Source organism: Vipera ursinii (assembly GCF_947247035.1).
Source record: "Vipera ursinii genome assembly, chromosome: 9".
NCBI lineage: Eukaryota > Metazoa > Chordata > Lepidosauria > Squamata > Viperidae > Vipera > Vipera ursinii.
In genome coordinates this window covers 21,357,404-21,384,095 of record NC_139523.1, presented here as the reverse complement: position 1 = coordinate 21,384,095, position 26,692 = coordinate 21,357,404, and the positions used below count along the sequence as shown (strand labels likewise).

Genomic DNA, 26,692 nt, shown 5'->3' with positions numbered 1-26,692 from the left:
CAACTCCCAGAATTCCCCAGCCAGCACAGCTGGCTGGGGAATTCTGGGAGTTGAAGTCCACCCATCTTCAAGCAACCAAGGTAAAGGAACTGTGCTCCGATCACTTACTCCTGACTTTTCCCAGTCAAATATCCATCAGTTGAGATGAACTGCACAGACGCACACCTCACCCCAGTTGTTAGCTTGTTCGTTTGTAATTCTGGGCTTATTATTCCTCCTTCTTAGAAGGCCACAAATTGGAAAAGCCAGCACCTTGGGTGGTGCCTGATTTTTCAATCAAGTGGGATTTAGTTAATTCAAAATGAGGCATTTTTACCAAGTCCTTCCAAACAAGGGTTGTAGTTAATTGGGTTTCTTATTTTAAATGTGTGAAGCAGGCAAGGAAAGCCTGAAGCTAATCAAAGTTGGGGCAATTGGCCACATTAGGGATCAGGACATTAGGGATCTGTGGGGCTGCCACAAGGCAGAGGGGGCCAGGTTGTTCACCAGAACACCAGAGGGCAGGACAAGAAACAATGGTTGGAAGCTGATCAAGGAGAGAAGCAACCTGGAATTAAGGAGAAACTTCCTGACAGTGAGGACAATTAACCAGTGGAACAGCTTGCCTCCAGAAATCGTGGGCGCTCCATCCCTGGAAGTTTTTAAGAAGAGACTGGGCAATTATCTGACCGAGATGGTATAGGACCTCCTGCATGAGCAAGGGGCTGGACTAGAAGATCTCCAAGGTCCCTTGCAGCTCTGTTCCATTCTAAGTTAAAAAGGGTTGCCTGCTTTTTAAAAATCAGGCCTGCTCTTCTCTTTCTAGTGACCTGAAAGTCTGTCTCCCTCTCCTCCGTCCTTCACTCTGCAGTTCCCTTATGCTTCCTCACTCTTTCCGTGTCAACAGTTTCCATTTATAGCGTGCTCTCATCTTTAGCCGTGACTCAGAGGCCCGAGAGGTGGGATCACGTGGGCAGCTCTCAACCCTCAGGATGGGTTTGATTTTGCAAGGCCTCTTAAAGACTGCCTAATCCAGGCAGGGGGACATCAAACCCAAGACAGTCTTGTGTCTTGTTCTCCATCCTTCAGTTGTCTTATGACCCCCCCCTCCTCCTCTCCCGCCCACCCTGGATGGAAAAAAAAGCAACACCACCCTCATCCAATTACATTAATTGCATTAAGTGCATCTTAATGCAGCAGACTGCTAAACCGGGAAGGGTGAAGGGATACTGGCCTTCGAGGGGAGCTGAGGTAAAATTTCAATAAAAGCTTCCAGAGTAGAAGTGGACTATAAGGTGGACTATAAGAAGTACTTATAAGGCTGACAATGCTAATTCTCTCTAACCTTTTCCTCCTTGGGTGCTGGTTTGCTCTTGCTCACACCCCACCCCACCCCTTACAGCCAGTTCTAAACCAGAGGGGGGTGGTCTTCAGCAAAATCAACTCTGGGTCAGTTTGTTTTCCAAAGCACCCGAAGGCAAGATTAAAAACAAAAACGAAACAATGGATGGAAACGAATCAAGGAGAGAAGCAACCTGGAATTAAGGAGAAACCTCCTAACAGTGAGGACAATTAACCAGTGGAACAACTTGCCACCAGAAGTTTTGGGTGCTTCATCACTGGAGGTTTTTAAGACTGGACAGCCACCTGCCTGAAATAGCATGGGGGTCTCCTGCGTGAGCAGGTTGTCGGACTAGAAGACCTCCAAGACCTCCAAGGTTGTCGGACTAGAAGACCTCCAAGGTCCCTTCCAGTTCTATTCTGATTAAAATGTAATTCCAAGGCCATTTTACGCACTTTCGCCTTTGGCTGCTATTCAGAGGAATGCAGGATTGTTGGATAAACGCAATTTTCAACTCCAGTTTCATTTACAGCAGAATTAGGACTACGGGTCCCTTAAGCACCATTGTGGTTGTAAGTCAAGGACTACCTGTATAATAATGTTTTTCGTGGCAGGGGAAGTCTTTTGAGAACCTCGTCCAGATCCTTTGCCCTAGAGATCACGGCTGAGTGATCTTCAAACTGCACACCCTTTTTTTTCCCCCTGTTCCTTCTTCCAGAGATTTGGAAGTTCTCTTCCAGCTCTCTGCTTTGATCCAGGGCAACCCACAATTTTATGGCCTCAGTGGATCACCTGCGTTCTGCATTATGGGTAAATAGAGTCTCTTTTGCTATTTCGCAACGGATAGGCATCGTATACAATGAGGCGGCCACATATCTCATATTAAATATTCCACTTCTTTAATTGTTTGTTAAATCGGTTGGGTTGTTGTTGTTGATTGGTTTCACACGACGACACGATCCCGAAAGGGGAAGGGGAGATGGGACAGAAAACACCAACCTGACATTTATGTCCCCACTCCCCTCGCCTCCCACCTTACAAAGAACATAAAGGTTGATGTGATGTGGAGTGGGACAGGCCCAGCGCGATCAAACCGCCTTCGACCCACCAGGAGTGAGTGATGCCTTCCCTCGTGCCCCCCTGTTTAGAGGGGGGGCTCTTTGGGGAAGGGGCTATGGCTGAAGTCGCAGGCTCAAGAAACAGGAGCGCGTGGGACCCAGGGGAGGGGCCAAAGTTAAGCACCAGTGGGAAGACAGCCCGAAACGTCACCCCCTCCCCTGGGTTACGGGCAACCCCCCGAAGGCTGTCTGGTCTCCGATGGGTGCAGACCCCTGGAGGGAAGATGGTTTAAACTGCTGCCATGATGCTAGCAGAGCAAATGTACATGCACAAGAAAGAAGTCCCACCCCGTTTTCGGTTTTCATTTACACATCTACAGAGTCAGGCTGAAGGATTAGGGCCACTGTAAGACTTGTGGACTTCAACTCCCAGAATCCCCCAGCCCTACATAGTTCTGAGAGTTGAAGTCCACAAGTATGGCTTAAGGGGAAGAGGAATGAGAAAAAAAAATCCCGCTGTTGTTTTCTTTTAGTCTAAAAACAAAGAGTTTCAGTTTGCTGGACTCAGCTGGGAAGCGAGTCACAGCTGACCTCTGTCGCTCCTCATTTGCACCCATGCAGACACACACAATCACCCCTACGCACCCAACCACACGCACACAGGGGAAAGGAAAGGGGGAACACATTGGCACGGGCTGGGGAGAGAGTGGCTGAGGAGAGCAGTAATTCAGCTCCCCCAATCTAACATCCTACTAGTGCTAACCAGGTCATACTCCTTCGCCCTGCACCCCACCCCCCCACCCCCCCACCCCACCTCCATCCCTGTTTGGCTCTCGTCTCCGAGGCAAGTTGTTTCGAGGAGGCTGGTCCCTGCGTTCCATCCCAGATCCAGAAGGGAATTTGAGTGTTGGAGTTAGAGGTTTTGCAGAGGTCAAGAAAGATCGACACATAGCCACCCCCACCCCCCCCACTCAGGACATTTTTCTCCCCCCACTCCCACACACGGACCCTCTTCCCCAGCCTGCCTCCAGAAACCAAAGCAGAATTTGGCAGAGAGCAGAAGTCGGTGAGAAGTGGGATGGAGCTGGGGGGGGGTTTTCCCCTCCCCTGTGTCCAGTCTGGGACATGCATGCAGGACAGGACAAGTCAGGGTGTCCTGTCGGGGGGCGGGGGGCTGGGAAAAAGGCGTGGGGAAGGAGGGCTTGGTTGGTTGTTCCGCTCTCCCAGCATGTGATCCTGGTGTTGCAATCTCTCGTAGTCATGGGAGGGAGGGCAGGAGAGAGGGCTAATTTGGGAGGGTCAAGATCCCCCCCCCCACAGCAGGGGAGGCAACCAGCAGTGGGCACAGGAAGAGATTCAGTAGTAGCTCTCTTTTTCCACCCATCCTGTAAGAAAAAGGAATATCCATTAGAAATTCATTACCAGATGGCCGTTTCACCCCCCCCTTCCCTTTTCAAATAGGATTCAAGAGCCCTCCTGTCTGTTTCGGCTGATCCTTATTTATACCCCGCCCCCACCTGGGTAAGATGATGAAATTGAGCCTTGGTGGAGCAGTGGGCTAATGCCTCCTTAAGTAACACCAGCTGCCTGCAATTAGTGCAGGTTCGAGTCCCACCCGGCTCAAGGTTGACTCAGCCTTCCATCCTTCCGAGGTAGGTAAAATGAGGACCCAGATTGTTGGGGGCAATAAGCTGACTTTGTAAAAATGCCGCTGGGGGGGGGGGCAAAATCCCTAATAAGCAGGCATATACATAGAATGAAGGCTACTGCTAAGCTTGTAAGCCGCCCTGAGTCTTCGGAGAAGGGCGGGATATAAATGGAATTAAAATAAAAAATAAAAAATCCCACCAGGCTCAAGGTTGACTCAGCCTCCCATCCTTCCCAGGTAGGTAAAATGAGGACCCAGATTGTTGGGGGCAATTAAGCTGACTTTGTAATAATGCCGCTTGGGTGTGTGTGTGTGAAAGCCCTAATAAGCAGGCATATACATAGAATGAAGGCTACTGCTAAGCTTGTAAGCCGCCCTGAGTCTTCGGAGAAGGGCGGGATATAAATGGAATTAAAATAAAAAATAAAAAATCCCACCAGGCTCAAGGTTGACTCAGCCTCCCATCCTTCCCAGGTAGGTAAAATGAGGACCCAGATTGTTGGGGGCAATTAAGCTGACTTTGTAATAATGCCACTTGGGGTGTGGGTGAAAGCCCTAATAAGCAGGCATATACATAGAATGAAGGCTACTGCTAAGCTTGTAAGCCGCCCTGAGTCTTCGGAGAAGGGCGGGATATAAATGGAATTAAAATAAATAAAAATAAATAAATAAAATAATGATTAGCCAGTCAGGAAGAACGGGGGGGGGGGGGAAATGGCTGAAGAAATTGGTCTCAGTTCTGCATGGTGGATAAGAGGCCCCCAATGGCTACCCCTAAAATGGAGCCTTGCGCTTGGAAATTAAGGGAGGAAGAAAGTAAAGAAAAGAGAAGAGAGAAGAATGAGAGGAAGGGAAGGGAAAGGGGAAAAAAGACAAGAAAAGAAAAAGAGGGAGGGAGGAAGGAAGGAAAGAAGAAAAAAAGAAAGAAAGAAAGAAAGAAAGAAAGAAAGGAAAGAAAGAAAGAAAGAAAGAAAGAAAGAAAGAAAGAAAGAAAGAAAGAAAAAAGAAAGAAAGAAAGAAAGAAAAAGAAAGAAAGAAAGAAAGAAAGGAAAGAACTCAAAGTACATTGAGGACAATAAGGGAGAAAGAATCATTTGGTTCATGAATTCCCCAAAGAAAAAACATACTTTCCTTAGGCCTGTTTGCAACATGACCAATAAATGCAAAAATCTCGAACTAAAAACAGGAAGCCTTCTTGTAAAGCCCCAGGATTGACAGCTTCTATTCTCTGGGCAGGGATGTCTCTGTAAACCTTGCAGCCCAAACAGGCCCTCATAACTCCCACCACCACCACCAGCCATCTCTCCCGCCCCCCTCTCACCTCCTGGGTTGCGACGCAATATGAGCTTACGGATTTCATCGTACACAAAAATGAGAAAACTGTACGGAAAAGCACAGAACCACCAGCTTGGCCTGGAGAGAGAATGTAGACATTCAGCCCGGGAGGGAAGGGGAGGGAAAGTCCTGGATCAGAGACCGCCCAGCCCTCCACATTCCAACAAGTTGCCCCCCACACACACACACACAAAATAAAAAGCTGGTACTCACTTCAAAGGATACATCCTTAGGGCCACGTCCATACCGGGGCAGTAGGATAAGAAGGCGGCTAAGGCAGTCTCCTCAAAGAGGCCGAAAATGAGAATCTTGTTTCTGAGAAGTGGGGAGGAGAGATGGAGATGGAGGGAGGGACAGATGGAGGGGTGGAAGGAAAGATAGAGGGAGAGGGAGAGGAAGAAATAGATGGAGGGAGAGGAAACGGACGGATGGAGATAGAGAGGGAGGGAAGGAAGGAGGGATGGGCAATGGAGGGGTGAAAGGAAAGATGGATGGGGAGGTAGTGGAAGAAATGGATGGGGTTACGAGAGATGGATGGAGAGGAAATGGATAGATGGAGATGGAGGGAGGGACGGATGGAGGGGTGGAAGGAAAGATAGAGGGAGAGGGAGAGGAAGAAATAGATGGAGGGAGAGGAAATGGATGGATGGAGATAGAGAGAGGGAGGGAGGGAAGGAAGGAGGGATGGGCAGATGGAGGGGTGAAAGGAAAGACGGATGGGGAGAGAGGAAGAAATGGATGGGGGTAGAGAGATGGATGGAGAGGAAATGGATAGATGGAGATGGAGGGATGGACAGATGGAGGGATGAAAAGAAAGACGGATGGGGAGAGAGGAAGAAATGGATGGGGGTAGAGAGATGGATGGAGAGGAAATGGATAGATGGAGATGGAGGGATGCAGGGATGGAGAGCGAAAGATATCAGATGAATAGACAGATGTGTAGAGGGAGTGATGGACAGAGAGAGGACGATAGATGGATGGTTGCATGGATAGATGGATGGACAGACGGATGGATGGATAGGTGGTGAAAGGAAGAAAAAAAATAACATCAGCACTTATACCCACTCTGCATCATTGCTACCCAGACCTAACCACCATCGTCAAAGAACATCAGATGTTCTTGCTTTGACAACCTGAATGGGCCATTCCTCCCTTTAAGCGTCATATTTTCCTCGCAGAGAATGGCTGTGTTCCCACCATTTCTCTTCTTGGTTCCAAGGTGGCTTTTATGCTCTTTCTTTGGCAAATGGGAAACCCACCAGCTGCCGTACCTCATGCCTTGCTGGAAGACGGAATTCCTTCTGGTTTTGCAAATAATCAAGTCAGCCCATTGCACCACCACGATGCTAACGAAGAAGGCGGTGTGGCAGGTGAACTCCACCACTTTGCGTTGCTCGTAGGTCTAGGAGGAGAACAGCAGGCAATCAACGGTCTGCACCCTCTTCCAGAATTGTCTTCCTTCCTGGCATGGCAACTTGCTCTCTGGGTTCAAGACTAGGCTCTTGGTGGAGTGCAAGGGGAAGATGGCAATTCCTCCATTCTCCCTTTCTCCACTCCCCCGTACTGTGCACTAGCGGCTGCAATCCTGCTGTTCATTCAGCAAAGGCTCAGTTCCAAATTAATCTGAGTGACGCTGGCAATATCTATCAATCCCCAAGCTGGAGCAAGGATCAAGTCAGCAAACTACAGCTTAGGGCTGCACACTTTGAAGGAGCCTCTCAGAATTTGGAGTCTTAATGGACGATCACTTAAATATGAGCCAGCCGTGTGCTGTAGCTGCCCCAAAAAGCCAACACAGTCCTAGGCTGCCTTAACAGAGGGATAGAATCAAGATCATGTAAAGTGTTAGTACCACTTTATAACGCCTTGGTAAGACCACACTTGGAATATGGCATCCGGCTTTGAATGCCATGACATAAAGATCTTGAGACTCTGGAAAGAGGGCAGAGAAGAGCAACAAAGCTGATCAGGGGACCGGAGGCTAAAATGTATGAAGAATGGTTGCAGGAATTTAGTATGTCTAGTTTAAAGAAAAGAAGGGTTGGGAGTGACATGATAGCCATCTTCCAATATCTCAGGGTTTTCCACAAAGAAGAGGGAGTCAAGCTATTCTCCAAAGCGCCTGAAAGCAGGACAAGAATCAACGGATAGAAACTAGTCAAGGAGAGAAACAACCTAGAACTAAGGAGAAATTTCCTGACAGTTAGAACAATTAACCAGTGGAACAACCTGCCTCCAGAAGCGGTGAATAGTCCAACACTGGAAGTTTTTAAGAAGAGACCAGACAACCCTGTGTCTGAAATGGCATAGGGTTTCCTGCCTGAGCAGGGGGTTGGACTAGACGACCTCCAAGGTCCCTTCCTACTCTGTAGTTCTGTAAATCTGTAAATTTCAGAATGTGATTCACTGGCTGGGCTTTTACTATAGTTTATGACAATGCCCATTAATTCAGCCCTCTCCTATGGCTTATGCCATCCTGATTGAATAAGTATATGCTTTGGTTCTGCTGCTTTCTCATCTTTCGTGACGAGATGTGTCAAAGAGGGCTCTTCCTGGCCCATCACGGGTTTGTTCTGCATCTGGCCAACATGCTTGCCAAGTTAGGCTCTCAGCTTCCTTCTCTTTTAGTGCTTGCCAAATACAGCGTCTATCGCTTCCCGCCTCGGGGTGTCTGAATCCAGCTCTCTCCCATTTGATCGCCCTTCCGGCAGCCAACACCCAGCAAATGATGGAGAGCAAAAAAGAAAATTAAAACAGATCTCAACTAGCAATGCTCATTCTCAGCAAAAGGCAGTGTCCCAATACACTGGAAAATAGTGTCTTCCAAAAGTACAAATTCTAGATCCATTGCAACATCGTCCCTGCGAACTGTATTTCCAGTTAGGGCCAGACACAGGCACGATCAATTACCAGAAATGAAATCAAGCGCCAACGCATAAAGAGCGATCAGATTTAATTTCTGATATGTAAAGGCAAACATTCCCAGAGCAAGAACATCTAAAAAAACATCCAGTACCGCTTTGTACAGGTCGTCCTTGCCTTACGGCCACAATTGAGCCCCAAATGTCTGTTGGTCAGGGAGACGTTTGTTAAGTGAATTTTGCACCATTTTACGACCACGTTGTTAAGTGGATCCCTGCAGTCGGTAAGCTGTTAAGAGAAGCTGGCTTCCCCATTGACTTTGCTTGTCAGAAGTTTGCAAAAGGGGATCACGTGATCCCGGCACGCTGCCACCGTCATAAATACGAGTCAGTTGCCAAGCCTCTGAATTTTGATCACCTGACCCTGGGGATGCTGCGACGGTCGTTAAGTGTGAACAACGGTCCCCAAGTCACTTTTTTCCAGCGCCGTCGTAACTTCGAACGGTCACCGAACGAACTCTGGTAAAGCGAGGACTACCTGTGCAGTCTTGTTCAAACAAAGCTGACACTAAGCAGGGCTTGGACCTCAGCCTTCCTTTCTGCAAGTGATCCAGATGGCTACCTTGGTTCTCCTGCTTTCCTCTACTTACCCACTGCTGCCCGTATGAATCTTCCAGGTCGTTGACTGTCCGGTCGTCCCAATTAAGACGGATGCCAACCAGAACGGAGGGCAGGAACCCGTTCTCAGCCAAGATGACAAAATAGGAAAAAAAGCCTCCCAGAGCTTGAATCATCCCTGCAAAGGAATTTAGGAGCGTTGAGGAAATCCTTTCTCAACCTCGACAACTTTAAGATGCATGGACTTCAACTCCCAGAATCCCCTAGCCTAGGGGCAAGCAACCTTGGCTCTTTGATGACTGAAGGTCCCTATTTTATTCTAAGAAGTGTTCAGTGGAATGACGGCACAAGGGGGGAAAAAAACCTGTCTCTGTGTCTAGTTGTTTTGGTATGCACTGCCCTATATAGCCATTATAGTCATAGTGCTATAATAGCTATCGCAGTGCCCTATAAAATAATAATATAATGCCCTGTAAAGTGTGCTACAATGCCCCAGAGTGATGCCCTATAAAGATCCCCTGACGAGGACGAGGACGACCTCGTCCAGTCCATCTCCCATCTCCTAAAGTCAACCTCTGAGCTTACCCCTCCTGGTTGCTGGCACCTCACTCACCAATCTGCCCGTAGGCCATACTGATGAGACGTTCATTCACCAGCTTGTCAGTCCTGGGGTTTCGGGGCTGACGCTTCATGATGTCGCTCTCAGCTGCTTCGTAAGCCAAGGAGATGGCAGGCACCTAGAAGGAAAAGCAAGAATGGAGATGGTAGAGTTGGCTAGAGCGGAGGTCCCCAACCTTTTGGGCACCAGGCACCACCGGTTCCGTGGAGAGAGGTTTTCCCACGGACCGGAGGGTGTGTGGTTTTGTGTGCTGCCTGCATCCCGCGGATGCTTCTTTGCGCGGCCTGGTTTCTGGCATGCCGCTGCCCGGTGCCGGTCCAAGGGACCCCTAGGCTAGATTACAAGCTTTGTCTCACCCTTGAAGGCTTAGCTTTTTCTCACTCCAGTCGCTGGAGGAAAGGACCAGAATGAAAAAAACAAAACAAAACAGGCTGCTTTGGGCCATCCCTACCAACTTTATGACTTCTTTTGCCATCCTTTTCTTTTCTCTTTCATTCTTTGACTCGTGTATTCATTCTTTTCAAAGATATCCAAGGCTATCCTACTTCTGCAAGAGATGTGATTCTGTGCCTCTGTTTCCTGCTCGGGCTGCAAATATCAGTCAAATATTAGATGCATCTGCCCAGTTGCACAAAAGGTAACAGGAAAATTTGGTTGTAAGAATTAGGGTTCCCAAAGTCCTTGAGGGGGTCAAAGGACTTAACAAGCATGAGAAGGTGGTAAGAAGATATCCTGCATGAATTTTTTTTTGTGTAAGGCAAGGTCTCTAAACTAGCCCACATTTCCTATGTGCAGAGAATTATGGTCATATTTATTTATATCCCACCTTTATCTTTTTTTATATAAATAACTCAGGGTGGGGAATATTCCTAATATTCTTTCCTCCTCCTATGTTCCCCACATCAACCCTGTGAGGTGGGGGAAGCTGGGCTGAGAGAGAAGGACTGGCCCAACGTCATCCAACCGACTTGCATGCTTAAAGTGGAACTAGAACTCACCGTCTCCCGGTGATTCGCTCAAAGTCACTCAAGCTGTTTTTCAAACGTAAGGTGGGACTAGAACTCACCATCTTCTGGCGATTGGCCCAAAGTCACTCAGCTGGCTTTCACGCCTAAAGCAGAACTAGAACTCACACTCTCCCAGTTTCTAGCCTGGCGCCTTAAGCCCTAGACCAAACTGGTTTCATTTGCATCGACTTCATTGGCACAGGGTTCTGTTCCTTCCCATCTTCAACCAAAAAAATGATCCAGGCCAGCATCTGCTGTCCCTTGCAAATAAGGACCAAGCTCAGGTTCAGGAATTCTGGGAATGGAGACCTCCCTTTGTCTGTGAAAAGGCTCGCAAAGTACAGGAGAGAGTTGGAGGATCAATGGATGCAAGGGGGAGAACTCACCATGTCAGTGCCCAGGTCAATGCAAAGGATGGTGATGGTGCCCAAAGGCAGCGGGATGTTGGCCATGATGAAGAGCAGAAAGGGAGTAATCTCAGGGATGTTGCTGGTCAAGGTGTAGGCAATGGATTTCTTCAGGTTGTCAAAAATTAGGCGTCCTGGAGAAGGGGAGACAAACGGGGAGAGAATGGGGCACACCTGGGGAGCAGGAGAAGCAGGCTTCCCCCAAATCAACACTGTTGCTGCAAGCTTCTTCTCTTCTCCCCCCCCCAGCATAGGGTTAGTAACTCTCACCCCCTCCTCTTTCAGAGCTTAGAAAGGGGTCTCTGGGAAAAGAACAAGCACAGGAAGTCCTCGACTTACAACAACTGTAACTGACCCTAGAATTTATGTTTCCGCAGTGAGATAATTTGTTTACGTGTGTTGCGCTTTCTATTTCGACGTTTCTTGCCCCGGTTGTTAAAATGAATCAATGCCGTTGTTAAGTGAGCAACACAGTTGCTAAGTGAATCCGGCTTCCCCATTGACTTTGCTCGATAGAAGGTCGCCAAAGGGGACCACGTGACTCCAGGACACGGCAACGATCAGAAATACGGGTCGGTTGCCAAGCGCTGGAATTTCAGTCACATGACTGCGGGGAAGCGGCAAAGGCTTGGTAAGTGTGAAAAACATAAGTCACACTTTTTCCAGGGCCGTTGTAACTTTGAACCATCACTATAGGAACTGTTGTAAGTCATAGAACTAGCTGTAGCAAGAAGATTATAACACAGGTAGTCCTCGAATTATGACCAACTGCTTAGCAAGTGCTCAAAGTTACAGTCAACCTCCCAAGAGCTACTTATAACCCAGATTTGAAGTTCTGATGGCTGCCGCCACCACCACCCCATGGTCACATGACCATATGTGGGCTACTCGGCAACCAGCCCGCATTTACAACTGTTTGCAGCACCCTGTGGTCACCTGAGTGTGATTTACAACACTTGAATGCACTATTTCTTTATGTCTCCTCTTCCCTGTTGTGTCTCCGAGCTAAGATGTCCTATAGTGTCCCCTTAGGGCAGGGGCAGGCAACCTTGGCTCTTATGACTCGTGGACTTCAACTCCCAGAATTCCTGAGCCAGCCATGCTGAGGGGAAAGGGAGAGTTTCCAAGCTGAACCGTGCTGGCTCAGGAATTCTGGGAGTTGAAGTCCACAAGTCATGAGGGGGCCGTAGTTCCCCCATGCCGGCTCAGGAATTCTGGGAGTTGAAGTCCACGAGTCATAAAAGGGCCAAGGTTGCCTACCCCTGAGTTAGGGGGCTCTGTTTCCATTAAGCAGCCGCAGGGAAGAAGGGAAACAGCTTTTCCTGAAGGACTGAGCTGATTCCTGGCAGATAAATTTTGAAACTAGACTGCAGAACTTGCCATTTTAAGCTTACCAATTCCTTGCTCCCATCTACAGAGTGGCATATGAGACACATCGGTTGTGACCCTTGGTAGAATCCTGCCCTGAATCCTGATGCCATTCAGGTACTCCTTCAGTCCCGCTAGTGACCGAAGTTGCAATGGCACTAAAAAAAGCGACTTACGACCGTTTTTCACACTTATGACCGTGGCAGCCTCCCCAGGGCCACACGATTTACATTCAGATGTTTGACAACGGGCTCCTGTTTACGACGGTCGCCGTGTCTCCTGGGGTCGCGTGATCCCCCTTTGGTGACCTTCCAACGAGCAAAGTCAACGAGGAAGCCAGACTCGCTGAACAACAGTCTGACTAGTTTGACAACTGCGGTGATGTGGCAAGAAAAATGGTTAAAGGGGGGAGGGGCAAACCTCACTGAATGAATTTCTCGCTTAGCAACATAATTTCTGGGCTCAGCTGAGGTAGTAAGTCAAGGACGACCTGCGTGACCTTCCTCCCAGAAATAAGATACTAACGGTCCCTACAACGGAGTTCTACCCTCCGTCCGACTGTTTCAGAGGGAAGGGAACTTGCTGACCTTCCTCAACTCCGGTGACAATAGAGGCGAAGTTGTCATCCAGGAGAATCATGTCCGCAGCCTGTTTGGAGACATCCGAGCCGGCGATGCCCATGGCGACTCCGATGTCGGCCTTCTTCAGGGCGGGTGAGTCGTTCACTCCATCCCCAGTCACGGCCACAATTGCACCCTGGGGGGGAGGGGGGGAAGGAAGGCAGCGTCAGAAACAGAGGACAGGTGCTGTTGTGAAAGATGGCTGGGAGAGGATGAAAGGGATGGTTTGGAGGGAGAAAACAGCGGTAGGAAACAGCGGTCCTCAACCTACTCTAGGGTGTCTCATGGTTCCCCTTTGAGAGCTGTCTGCAACCCGAACTCATTTTAATGTATGCTGATTAATGGACATTTAAAGTGACCATAAAGTTTCGTTTTGTTTTGTTTCTATTCTACTCTACTCTACTCTACTCTACTCTACTCTACTCTACTCTATTCTATATTATTCTATTCCATTCTACTCTACTCTACTCTACTCTACTCTACTCTACTCTATTCTACTCTACTCTATTCTACTCTACTCTACTCTATTCTACTCTATTCTATTCTGTCATCTATTCTATTTTATTCTTTCATTCTATTCTTTCCTATTCTGTACTCTGTTCTGTTCTGTTCTAGAAAGTGGCACAGACCTGACCTTCCCAAGAATTTCTGAAGCCCTATCTGACCTTTCCCAAGGGAATGCTATCAGTCTGGTGAGATTCTTGTAACGTAGGTGCTTAGCAATAAAGTTTCTGCTTGGGATTCTTCATGAGTGCTTCGGGTTACTTGCTCCCGACATCAACCTTGCCAGCTATATCCTGGGACAATGTCTCACTGCAGAGAACATTAGAGGTAGTTCTCGACTTGCAACAGTTCGTTTAGTGACTTCTCAAAGGAAGCAGAGGATGGAATCTGTATGCTATTGGATGAGCAAAATCCTTTTCTCAGTGACTCAGTGTGTAAATCAAGGCACGTTGTGTTGCATATTTTTATATGTATCGCACTGTTCTGCCTTGAAAATCCTTCATTACCTAGAATCAGGGGTAGGCAACCTTGGCTCTTTTATGACTCGTGGACCAACTCCCAGAATTCCTGAGCCAGCTGGCTCAGGAATTCTCGGAGCTGAGGTCCACGAGTCATAAAAGGTTGCCTACCCCTGACCTAGATAAACTCCATGCTAGCTGAAGAAGACAAATTTAATGGGATGAGATACAGATGCATGACATGGTTGGCTGGACATCCTTCTGAGTCTCTACCTGTCTTTGGCAACCTTCCACAATGATGAGTTTCTGCTGCGGAGAAGTACGGGCAAAGACAATCTCGGTGTGATTCTGTAGGATTTCATCCATTTGTTCCGCAGACATGTCTTTCAAATCTGTCCCATGGATCACACAAGCCTTGGCGTCTCTAGGTAGACCAAAGATAGTAGACATATGACCACCCCATACGCAGACGGAGTGTTAACTATGGACTGTTATGTTTCGTCATTTCAATGTTGTTTTTGTTGTGTTTGTCTTCCTGCCTTTTTTCTAAGAATTCCCAAGCACACAACTACATTTCCGCCTTTCGTCGGGGTGAATGGCGACAGCCCTCTGAGAGACGCCGACAAACCATCACCTATTGAACTGCCACACAGGGTAATGAAGGGGAGAGACATCGCAACTAAATAGATATCTAATCGATGCACAGAGAAGAAAGCCTAAATTCTGGAATTGTCTAAGTCGGGGATGTGCAACCTTGCTGACTCTGAGTCTTGTGTGGGCTTCAATTCTCAGAATCCCTCAGCCAGCCAGCATGGCTGGCTGAGGAGTTCTGGGAGTTGAAGTCCACAGGTCTTAAAGTTACCAAGGTTGCACACCTCTGATATAGGCTTAGCTTCACCCCTGATATAGGCCTAGCTTCAGTGAGAAAGCCATTTCAAAATGGGGTGACAAGCACAAGAAAAATAGTCTCATGCATGCAACTTCCTTGCCCCGTCTCTGTTTTTGAACTCTTTGTCCTCTGTGTTCCGTGATGATCTGGAAGCTCTTACTTTTTCCCCCAGACCTACACACTGGTCTCCTCCCTCTTGCTGCCCCCTCACCTGGGATTGACCTGACTGACAGGAATATTTAGCCGGGCGGCAATGTCTTCCACGGTCTCATTGCCCTCAGAGATAATTCCAACACCTTTGGCGATGGCTTTAGCTGTGATGGGATGGTCACCTGTCACCATGATGACCTGTGGAGAAAAAAAACACAGGGTTATCAAAGGAGTCCTGGGGAAGATGAAGACTGTCCACTAAAGCAGAATGTGTTGTCCAACCCAATTCATTGCCAAGAGTTGGAAGTACTGAGAGAGAGAAGGGCATTTACTTCTAAGAAGGCCTAGACCAGGGGTAGGCCACCTTGGCTCTTTTATGACTCGTGGACTTCAACTCCCAGAATTCCTGAGCCAGTCATGCTGAGGGGAAAGGGAGAGGTTTCCAAGCTGAGCCATGCTGGCTCAGGAATTCTGGGAATTGAAGTCCACGAATCATAAAAGAGCCAAGGTTGCCTACCCCTGGCCTAGACAATTTGCAGGCTGCTATATCTTCAGTCTGATCCAACCCAGAAGCTGCCATGGGCTCATCTGCTCTGACATCATATCAAATATGCAAGGCTTGGGCCAATCCATTAATTAATTCAAGACAAAAAAGGAGGACCTTGGATTTTGGAATCTGCGGATAAACTGATTGATTAAAGAGCATTGGAGTGTATTTATGGTGTAGGCGTTTCAGTGACCTTCTAGGGAGCAGATGACCCATTCCAGATCTTGTTGCTATAAGGAGACAATAACAAAGCCTACTTAGGAGAGCAAATTGGCTTTCTGGAGTATCAAAGTTGAGATAAAGAGATTTCAAGACACCTGCATTCAAGCCAGATTACATCTGGATTACATCTCTGAACTGAATAAAGTGTGTCCACGCAAAGCTGTCTAGCTATTCACTCAAGGAAATACTTGCAGTTCATTTTCTAGACCGACGAACCCCAACCTTTTGGGCACCAGGGACCGGTTCCATAGAGAGTGGTTTTTCTGTGGACTGCAGGGGGTGTGGTTTCGTGTGTTGCCTGCATGCTACGGACGGGGCTTTGCTTGTTTGCGTAGACCAGTTTCTGGAATACTGTGGATCGGTGCCAATCCACAGCCCAGGACTTGGGGACCCCTGTTCTAGACTGTCCTGTTGCTTCACCTTGATGCCAGCGCTTCGGCATTTCCCCACAGCATCAGGCACAGCAGCACGGGGTGGGTCAATCATGGACATGAGTCCCACAAAGCAGAGGTTATCGGTGGAAAAGTTGACGTCATCACAGTCAAAGGCGAACCCTTTGGGATACTGCTCTTCAGGCAAGTAGTAGTGACAGAAACCTGGAAGGAAAAAAGGCAGTCAGGGGGGAAAAAATAAAGGGAAAGTTTGACCTGGAAACCTGGATTGCCAAATCCTAGCCAATGATTTTGCTTGTACCTTAGAGGCTACGGACACCCCAATGTAAGGTAAGCCATTCAGGACTGGCTCTGAGATAACACTCTAGGCCAGGGGTAGGCAACCTTGGCTCTTTTTATGACTCGTGGACTTCAACGATATAAATCCAATAAAATAAATAAAATAAATAACTCCCAGAATTCCTGATCCAGTCACGCTGAGGGGAAAGGGAGAGGTTTCCAAGCTGAGCCATGCTGGCTCAGGAAATCTGGAAGTCCACGAGTCATGAGGGGGCCATAGTTCCCCATGCTAGCTCAGGAATTCTGGGAGTTGAAGTCCATGAGTCATGAGGGGGCCATAGTTCCCCCATGCTGGCTCAGGAATTCTAGGAGTTGAAGTCCACCAGTCATAAAAGAGCCAAGGTCACCTACCCCTGGCCTAGGCCTAGGCCGCTTTATGACTTGTGGACTTCAACTCCCAGAATTCCTGAGCCAGCTGTGCTGAGAGGAAAGGCAGAAGTTTCCAAGCTGAGCCATGCTGGCTCAGGAATTCTGGGAGTTGAAGTCCACGAGTCATAAAAGAGCCAAGGTTGTCTACCCCTGCCTAGGCCAGTGTTCCTCAATCTTGGCAGGATGAAGATGTTTAGACTTCAACTCCCAGAATTCCCCAGCCAGTATGGCCATTGCTGAATACTCTGAGAACTGAACTCCGTTTGTCTGCTGCGTAACCAGGTTGCGAAAGGCTGCACTAAGTCATGAACGATGGTTTATAAAGCCATAAGGACTTGATTCGCACAACCCTGTAAGCCACAACCAAACTTCATTAATGCTTGTCAGATTGTTACAGAATCCTCAGCACAGCTTGATGCCCCTTTCAATTAAGCATCCTTCCCTAACTAGAAACTGTCTTATTCTTTTTAATAAGATTTTACTAGTTTTTTCCATACTTATAATAATTTTTCAACCAGCGTGCTGTCTCAGTTTAAATACGCTAATATATATTTAATTCCTAATCCTTCATTCTTTCCTCTTACCATCGGTAAAGTAAGTCCCAGGTTTGATAATATTCAGTTTCTTTTTTTCCTTTCAGTCAATCTGTCCATCTCTGCACATTCCAATATTTTTTAAAATTATTTCTTCATCTGGTGATATTCCTTCATTTTTCCAATATTGCGCAAATATTCTTTTATTAGGTATAATGCCAGAAAAGATTAACAAACAAAACCTATATTTGATTTTGCACATCACAACAGCGGCAAGAAGAAACTATCTTCTCCTACAATTGCCCAGTCTTAGACCAATACCTTGATTACTACATCATACTAGCTGTAGAAGTGGGTGATATTTTTAAAGTTGATTTCTGCCCAGGGTCACCTATCTATCTTGAAACATCTGGATTCTGAAATGATACCTAAGTTTCTACAGAGGTATCTGACTTCTTGCTGGCTTTTTTCTTTCAAAACAAACAAACAACTCGTTGGCTTTTCCAAGGTGTTGTATGACATCTAGGCCTTCCGCCCATTGGTGTCTTGCCTTCTCTAGTCCTTCAACAACCCAACATCCTCTCCCCAGCCAGTCCTACCAAGCACCCTTTCTCCAAGTCCTCCGAGTTCCAAGTAAGCGTTCTGGAAAGCTTCTTTCATTTCTTCATCGAGAAGCTGTTCTTTGCCTTGGACCAAGATGGTGGAGCACCGGTCCAGGATACGTTCAGGGGCTCCCTTCATCACCAGCAGGTAGCGGTTATCGTTGGGGTCCTCGACCTCATGAATCGAGAGCTGCAACGGGAGCAGAAGACCAGATCTCTCGGGACCAAAAGAAGACTTGCAGATTACAACAGCGGAGGCCCCCGCTTGCCACACATTGCTCATGGAGTGCAATGCAGAGTGGCAAAACGTGATGCCCGCAAAAACAGGCAAAGTTTGGATTGCTTGAGGTCCTTGGTGCGCTCTGAGCTTGGCGGTTTTCTCGCAATGCACTGGCGACGTTCCCTCGTTTGCTAATGAAACATCTGCAAGAAAACCCCCAAGCTCAGAGAGCACCAAGGACCCCACAGTTCAACCATGAGCTACAAATGCTCTCTTTGGAAGTTTGCATTGTATGTCACAATCATCTTGATTTGTTTCACTGTGCTCTAGCAGAAACCAACGTTGCATCGGTGTCCCAAAGGTGCTTTTTCAAAAGGCAATTTGGACTTTCTTCGTTTTCTCTCCCGAAGCCGTTTCGCTTCTCATCCGAAGGAGCACCTCTGGATGGCCAGATCTTAAGCAATGATCTCGCTTGAATCTTAGAGCTACAGACTGTTCGTGATCTGAAGATGCTTCTCGGATGCAAAGCGAAATATCTTCAAAAGACAAAACAAAGTCCAGTTGCCTTTTGAAGAAGCACCTTTGGGACAACCATGACCTGGAAGACTGAGAATCTCTATAAACATTGCATCGGCCATCAGATGTTAGCCAAGATCCATCAGTTTTAGACCTACGCAACAATACCAGCAATGCATATCAATATGACATAGTGCTTTTTTTGTAAAAGAAAAAGGTGCCAGAACTCACACATGTCATACAACCCACCTTGTATACAACCCTACAAGGTTCCATCCCAAAAAGGTGTCGGAACTCCGTTCTGAGCGTTCTATGAGAAAAAAAGCCCTGGGGGCACCACCCCTTTGTCTCTGGAAATGATTTGCCAATTTTATTCCGGGTCATAGCACACTGAGAATCCTAGCTAATCCTTCCCACATGTCGGCAGAAAAGACGGGGATTAACGCTGATGGGCTGAGATTCCCAGAATGTGGAGACTGTGTTGGCTCTACAATTTCAGAACGGAGAACCATCAGTAGGATGGTTCTGATGCACAAAGATGGCCCGATACTCGTTTCCTGATAAATGACTTCATCCAAGCTTCCAAATTATGCATTTTTCTTCTTTTTTGTGTGTGTGGTTGTTGTTCTTTTTCTTAAAAAAAAAAAAAAAGGATCGGGGGAATTAATTTAGAATCGTTCTAATCACTACTTACGCTTAATTCTAGAGTTCTAATTAATACAGGTGGTCCTCGACGTACGAACTACAGTTGAGCCCAAATTTTCTGTTGCTAAGTCAGACATTTGCTAAGTGGGCTTTGCCGCATTTTGTGACCTTTCTTGCCACAGTTGCTAGGTGAATCACTGCAGTTGTTAAGATAGTAAGACGGTTGTTAATTGAATCTGCCTTCCCCGTGGACTTTGTCAGAAGGTCACAGAGATGACCACATGACCACGGGACACTGCAGCCGTCATAAATATGAGTCAAGTTGCCAAGTATCTGAATTTTGATCATGTGGCCATGCTGCAAAGGTGTTGTGACTCAGGGCCAGCCTGTGGGTTCGGCAGCCGGCTCAGATGTCTCGGATGACTCAGATGAGGGGGAGGAGGAGTGTGTGGGAGACGAACCGGCTGATGATGGCTTGGAGGCTTTGCAGAGCCCCCAGCCGGGGCCCTCTTCTCAGCTGCATGAGCCCGATAGTGCGGAGGATGATGACCCACAGCTGGCCCTGTTCAAGGACGCCCGACGCAGGAGGCAGTCGAGCAGGACCAAACAGAGAAAGGCTGTGGGACTCCTCGGGAGGAGGCACAGGGAGGCCACGCCCTGATCTCTAAATAAAAGGAGTGTTTGGGGAAGGGCTGGTTGCTGAAAGCAACCCTTCCGTTTGAGGATTCAAGTTCCAGTGTTTTTGTTTCTTGTTCTGTTATTTGAGTAATAAATCTTGGCAGACGCTTTGCAGCCTCAGACGCTCTCCAGTCTCTACTGTTTGAACAGGGGTTTGCCTTATTGCAAGGCCGGTAGCAGGCTGGTTCAGAACAAAAGGTCATAAGCATGAAAACTGATCATAAGTTCCTTTTGGCAGTGCCATTGTACCTTGGAGCAGTCACAAAATGAACGGTTGCAAGTCGAGGACTATCTGTACTTACTCTTAGTTCTAAACTTCCAAACTAAATTAGTCCTAAATAGTTCTAATTACTATCAGTTCTTTAGGGGGTTTTTTGATGTAAGAAACTAGATAATGTTGGAAATCAAAATATATTTTCAATGTGAGCTAAGCCTAAAAATGCCACCTTCAGACGGGTTTTTTTTTAGTGGTGCTACTCAACACCCTGAGGACAACATTAGTTTTGCTTTCAGTTCAAGAAGAACTTTTATTTTTATTTTTTTATTTTTTATTATTTTAATCCCGTTTATATCCCACCCTTCTCCGAAGACTCAGGGCGGCTTACAATCTAGGAAGCACAAATCAAAGTGCTTAGCAATAGCCTTCATTCTATGTATAAGCCTGCTTATTAGGGCTTTCGCCCCCCCCCCCAAGCGGCATTATTACAAAGTCAGCTTAATTGCCCCCAACAATCTGGGTCCTCATTTTACCTACCTCGGAAGGATGGAAGGCTGAGTCAACCTTGAGCCTGGTGGGACTCGAACCTGCACTAATTGCAGGCAGCTGGTGTTACTTAAGGAGGCATTAGCCCTCTGCTCCACCAAGGCTTCTGTTTATATCAAAGGTCTCCAATCTTGGCAACTTTAAGACCTGTGGACTTCAACTCCCAGAATTCCCCAGCCAGTTAGGCTGACTAGGAATTTTGGGAGTGGAAGTCCACAGGTCTTAAGGTTGACACGATGGGACACCCCTGGTTTATATAAAAGGACACCCAACTCTAGAGTTAGACACCTCTTTGAGGGACACTCAAGAATCCCTACCTGGTATTTGTTGGTGGAGTTGAAGGGGATTTCTGCCACTTTCTTGTTCTTCTCCCTCATCAGCTTCACAGATCCAGATGAAAGCTCAATACATTTCAAAAGGGCTGATTCAGAAGCATCTCCTGCTACGTCACGCTTGGGGGTGAAAGAGGATTATTTCAGTTGTCTTTGTTTGGACATGCAGCCTGGCCTTCTCTCCCCATTGCTATCACTCACCGTCACCCTACCATCCTAAGGATGGAACTAACTACATTCATAAGTGTAGGAAGTGGTGCCACGGGAGAAGATCGGCTGCTAGATTAGGTGGGTTCAAAAGGGTCCAGTACAATTGCTGGAGAACCAGATGTATCAGAGGCTACCAGACCTGATGACCTGGTGCTGATTCCAGGCATGGAGAGAGTCTACTTTTATATAGGTAAAGGTAAAGATTCCCCCGCACATGCATGCTAGTCATTTCCGACTCTAGGGGCCGGTGCTCATCTCTATTTCAAAGCCGAAGAGCCAGCGTTTGTCCGAGGACGTCTCCGTGGTCATGTGGCCGGCATGACTAGACGCCAAAGGCACACAGAACGCTGTTACCTTCCCACCGTAGTGGTCCCTGTTTTTCTACTTGCATTTTTATGTGCTTTCGAACTGCTAGGTTGGCAGAAGCTGGGATGAGTAACAGGCGCTCACTCTGTTACGCGGCACTCGGGATTCGACCCACCAAACTGCCGACCTTCTGATCAACAAGCTCAGCGTCCTAAACCACTGAGCCACCACGTCCCTCTACTTCTATATATAGAGAGTATATGTAAGCAACAACAGATGTCTTGATCTCCTACTGGTGGGCTTTCTAGATGCAGCTGGTGGGCCACCATGTAAGATGGAATGCTGGTTAATTGGGCCTAGGCCTGATCCAGCAAGCTGATTCTTAGGTTCTCATACTTCATCACACAGTATAGAAATTAAAACTCTTTTCCTTATACTTGACCTTCAACCTTCACAGCTTCACCTGTCCTTATCTCCAGCACAATGAGCATTCTCAATTTGCTAGATCTGTAGTGGCGAACCTATGGCACGCGTGCCATAGGTGGCACGCAGAGCCCTATCTGTGGGGGCATGCGCCATCGCCCCAGTCATAGGCCTTTAGCTGGGATTTATAAAACCTTTTCACTTTAGGCCTCCGCCGCCGTGTGCAAAAAAAAAAAGATTCAATCAATCAATTTCAACTTCTCGCGGGGAAAAAAAGATCTCGCAAAGTTGGAATTGATTGATTGAACTTTTTAGTCCCACCCAGTCTGCTGTTACCACCGCAGCCACTCCCACCCAATGGGCCACGCCCACTCAATGTGCCACATCCACCCATTGGTCCACACCCTCTCGGCACCCAATGATACATTAGTAGGTTTTGGGTTGCACTTTGGGCACTCGGTCTCTAAAAGGTTCTCCATCGCTGTCCTAGATGCTGCTAGGGCCCAGGTGATGTCTCCTCAGAAGGAGTGGCCCTCTTCCGCTCACCTTGAGGATGGGCACGTTCTCTTGACCCCCCTTGAAGACAGCTCGGTTGCAAAGCCCAGCAACATGAGACAAAGCCAACCAGGTGGGGGAGCTCTTATCAAAGGCCGTGCCTGAAATTTAAAAAAAATAAAGGATGCTAGTGAGGGCTGAAGTTCTAGGTTAAGAAGCAACGTCTCTTGAACTGTAGGCCTGGGAGAAAAAGGAGAATTGGGCGAGGGAGAAAGAGTAAAGGAGAATGGGTCAAATCTTGAACAAGAGAAAGATGGGATTTCAATCAAGGTTCTACATCAGTCTTGCTCAGTCAGTTACACACAATTCTCACCATGCAAGCAAAACTGGGAGCATCTGGGGTGGATCTAGAGCTGAGCTAGAGATCCCAAGAAGACAAGGAAACCCTCAGCTTCTATTCTTTCACCTATGAAGAGGTCCTCCGTCAACTCTTCTCAAGGCAAGATAGGAAAAAAGGATGTTCTCTTTCCCCATAATAATCCTCACCAGATTGATCCTCGGTGGTATCAGCCTCATGGATCTGGTTGTCGAACCACATGTGGGCAACGGTCATTCGGTTCTGAGTCAGGGTCCCTGTCTTGTCTGAGCAGATGGTGGAGGTGGAGCCCAGGGTCTCCACGGCTTCCAGGTTCTTCACCAAGCAGTTCTTGCGAGCCATGCGCTTGGCCGTCAAGGTCAGACACACCTAAAGGGGGGAAATGCAACTCTGTGGTGGGCTGAAGGAAAAGACCCCTACCAGAGATACCCAACCTGGCATTTTCCTTGAAACTCAAGAGTGTCCCAATATCTAAGGGTCCCCCCACAAAGAAGATGAGGTCAACCTATTTTCCAAAGCACCAGAAGGCAGGACAAGAAGCAACGGATGGAGACTAAACAAAGAGAGAAGCAACCTAGAATGAAGGAGGAATTTCCTGACAGTGAGGACAATTCAATCAGCAGAAGGACTTGCCTCCAGAAGTTGTGGGTGCTCCAACACTGGAGGCTTTTAAGAAGATATTGGACAACCATTTCTCTGAAATGGTATAGGGTTTCCTGCTTGAGCAGGGGGTTGGACTAGAAGACCTCCAAGATACTCCCAAATCTATTATTCTTGAAAAAGTGAGCCCAACATTACACTATTTCTTTCTAATGGAATATTAGAATATCATCATCACCACTTTTGGGAAGCCAAGATAAGATATCAACACAGTTTTTTTTAACAGATACGTATAACAGAATAGCAGAGTTGGAAGGAACTTTGTAGGTCTTCTAGGTTGTTCCACTGGTTAATTGTTCTCTCTGTCAGGAAATTTCTCCTTAGTTCTAGGTTGCTTCTCTCCTGGATTAGTTTCCATCCATTTTCTCTAGGAAGTTCTTTGGAGATCTCTGGCCAGGTACTCACTGTGACTGTAGCCAAGAGTCCTTCAGGGACATTGGCCACGATGATGCCAATGAGGAAAATGACAGCTTCTAGCCAGCTGTAGCCCAAAATGAGAGAGAGGACGAAGAAGGAGATCCCCAGAAAAACAGCCACGCCTGTGATCAGCTGGATGAAGTGCTCAATCTCCACAGCAATGGGGGTCTTGCCAACTTCCAGGCCCGAAGCCAAGGTGGCAATTCGACCCATCACTGTCCGGTCACCAGTGGCAATGACAACTCCACGTGCTGTGCCTGGTGGGAGATGAGACAAATCCATGGGCATGCAGTCTCTCTCCAATTTTCTGCAAGTCTACCAACTTCCAGATCTGGTGTGACCATAGCTCCAGAATTCCCAGCTAACTTGACCATTCTGGCTAGAAATTCTGGAAGTTGTAACCTCAGCCCAGGTTGGCGATCTCTGCTGTAGATTTGTGTCAAAGGTTCACTGCTCATAGCCATATTTAAACCAATTTCGGAACTGCTGTTTGATAACCGAACTGAAACTTACAAATCTTCCTGGCTTCCTTGAGGAGAGACACAAACCATTAAGCTAATTTAGGTGTCAAAGCACCAGGGAAATCAGAAAATCCAGGCAGTTCAAATAGGTATAAAGATTCATTGCGAGCTTAAGCTCTCTGTAAGAATCTGAACTACTAGCAGTCAAAGCAAATTGGCGGTAGATAAGAATCAACGGAATTCAAGGTGGGCTGGACTTAGATCTCTTGTTGTCATGAAGGGACTTGAGACTGATGACGTATTTGACCCCACCTCCCTTGGGCTTAGCCTGGTCCTCTCTTACATTAAGCCCTCACTAAATTACTCTAGATTTCTCTCTAGCAATCCTTCTCATAGATTAAGGTGGACATATGCCCAGCAGCCACAAAGCCTGTGTTTAATGTGTTCTCTTAAATCAGTGTTGTTCAAATTAGGCAACTTTAAGATGTCTAGACCAACTGGAAGCTCATTCTAACCCAAACTCAAGCTCTACCTTCCACGCAGTTGGTAGAGAAAAAAGTGATATTCCGGGTCTCAAGTGGATTGTCGTGGGTACAATCTGGAGAACGGGTCTGAGGTTCGGATTCGCCGGTCAGGGAGGAGTTATCCACCTAGAGAGAAAACGCCGTGCCATGTTAATTCAACTAGAAAGGCTTGCAGTTAAAATTATCCTGGTTTCATCTCAAATTTGGCAGGTCAACAAACTGACAGATCTCGTAGCGTAATCGTTGCAAACTCATTTAAAAAGGACAGATGGTTTTTGCATGTTACGTAAGTCTGGGAAAGCTGATCACTTTTGTGACAAGGATCCAAATTCATTTCTCTTCCACTTCTCCGGTGCATGTGGAACAAAAGAAACGGGGAAACCCGAGCTGCAAGTTTGTTCAGTGATACAACTTGCACAACAGCTCAGTAATCTGATCTCTCCGCTTAGATTTGGTTAATGGGAGAGAACAGTTGGTAAAGGACAGGACGAATTGCTCCAATTCCCAGTGCCTTGACAGTTCGTTCAAGAGCTGTAAGGAACAACAGCTGAAGGAGTCTGTTAAGATTTTCACCAACCTTGCAACCGTGAGCTGAGATGATCCTTAGGTCAGCTGGGACTCTGTCTCCTCCTTTCACCTCTACCAGATCCCCAACCACCACATCCTCAGCGTTGAGTTGCATCTTCTCGCCTTCTCTGATCACCAGGGCTTGCTTTGAAAGGAAAAGCAAACTTAGTTACATTAATAAATATTCCGGATTCTCAGTCAGGTGCTGACACATGTTCCCTTAAAACAGGGGTAGGCAACCTTGGCTCTTTTATGACCCGTGGAATTCTGGGAGTTGAAGTCCACAAGTCATAAAAGAGCCAAGGTTGCCTACCCCTGCCCTAAAACATTTCTTCTTAAATCTTTCATTTTCCAAATTCATTGGCTATGCGACGCTCACATTGCCTAGGAATGTACATTGGGAGACCCAACACGTCTGGAGGTAGCCAAGTTGTCTCCAGGAGAGAACATGGTGTTATTCCTGTTATTATTATCTTACACACAAGCAGCTTGTGCAAAGTGGTCCCAAAGATGCTTTTTCATGAGGCAACTGGACTTCCTTGTTTTTCTTTGAAGACTTTGAAGAACTCCCCACCATCCAGTTAGAGCTGAAGAAGCTTCTTGGATGAGAAGCGAAAGGTCTTCAAAGAAAAACAAGGAAGTCCAGTTGCCTCATGAAAAAAGCATCTTTGGGACAACCAGGACCTGGAGGACTGAGCATCTCCACAGACATTTAGCTCTTGGAAAGGTTTCACATCTGATCTCATAAACCCATGATTCTAAACAGTTGTGTTCACTCAATAGACTTAACCAGACAATTAATGAAACCCCTTTTTGACATCGTACAATAAACTGAATCCTAAATTAATTTAACGGTCTGGGTTCACATGACACACACTGGAAAAACAAGGTTAAAAAATAAACTCAGCATGGCACCTTATGTTACCCATTCCTTCTCACAAAATCCTCCGAAGTGGCTCATAATGTCTGCTCCCATTTTACTAACAGGTGAGCTGAAAGATACTGTCAATGAGGATACCTTACCTATAAAGATGGCTTGGGCTTAGCTTTATGGGAAATTGGAATACAGGTAGTCCTCAACTTACAACAGTTCATTTAGTCACCATTCAAAGTTACAACGGCACTGAACAAAGTGACGTAAGGCCGTTTTTCACACTTAACGACCGTTGCAGCATCCCCGTGGTCACGCAATCAAAATTCAGACGCTTGGCAACTGACTCAGATTTATGAGG

At 47.1% G+C, this 26,692-nt stretch overlaps 1 protein-coding gene across 1 annotated transcript in view; it reads right to left on the bottom strand.

The window, feature by feature from the left end:
- Nucleotides 1–3,266: 3,266 nt before the first annotated feature.
- The window catches only part of ATP1A3 (ATPase Na+/K+ transporting subunit alpha 3), a 32,843-nt gene continuing 9,417 nt past the window's right edge, over nucleotides 3,267–26,692 (bottom strand). Inside the window, exons 6-23 of the mRNA XM_083368938.1 lie at nucleotides 25,471–25,605; nucleotides 24,902–25,019; nucleotides 23,897–24,165; nucleotides 23,002–23,200; nucleotides 22,507–22,616; nucleotides 21,007–21,141; nucleotides 17,865–18,057; nucleotides 16,053–16,228; nucleotides 14,925–15,061; nucleotides 14,098–14,248; nucleotides 12,830–12,998; nucleotides 10,854–11,008; nucleotides 9,455–9,578; nucleotides 8,874–9,019; nucleotides 6,634–6,764; nucleotides 5,576–5,677; nucleotides 5,349–5,440; nucleotides 3,267–3,764 (exon numbers count right to left, since the gene is read on the bottom strand). Of these exons, the coding sequence (XP_083225064.1) occupies nucleotides 3,736–3,764; nucleotides 5,349–5,440; nucleotides 5,576–5,677; nucleotides 6,634–6,764; nucleotides 8,874–9,019; nucleotides 9,455–9,578; nucleotides 10,854–11,008; nucleotides 12,830–12,998; nucleotides 14,098–14,248; nucleotides 14,925–15,061; nucleotides 16,053–16,228; nucleotides 17,865–18,057; nucleotides 21,007–21,141; nucleotides 22,507–22,616; nucleotides 23,002–23,200; nucleotides 23,897–24,165; nucleotides 24,902–25,019; nucleotides 25,471–25,605 (2,571 nt within the window). The 3' untranslated portion in view covers nucleotides 3,267–3,735. The remainder of the gene's footprint in view (nucleotides 3,765–5,348; nucleotides 5,441–5,575; nucleotides 5,678–6,633; nucleotides 6,765–8,873; nucleotides 9,020–9,454; nucleotides 9,579–10,853; nucleotides 11,009–12,829; nucleotides 12,999–14,097; nucleotides 14,249–14,924; nucleotides 15,062–16,052; nucleotides 16,229–17,864; nucleotides 18,058–21,006; nucleotides 21,142–22,506; nucleotides 22,617–23,001; nucleotides 23,201–23,896; nucleotides 24,166–24,901; nucleotides 25,020–25,470; nucleotides 25,606–26,692) is intronic.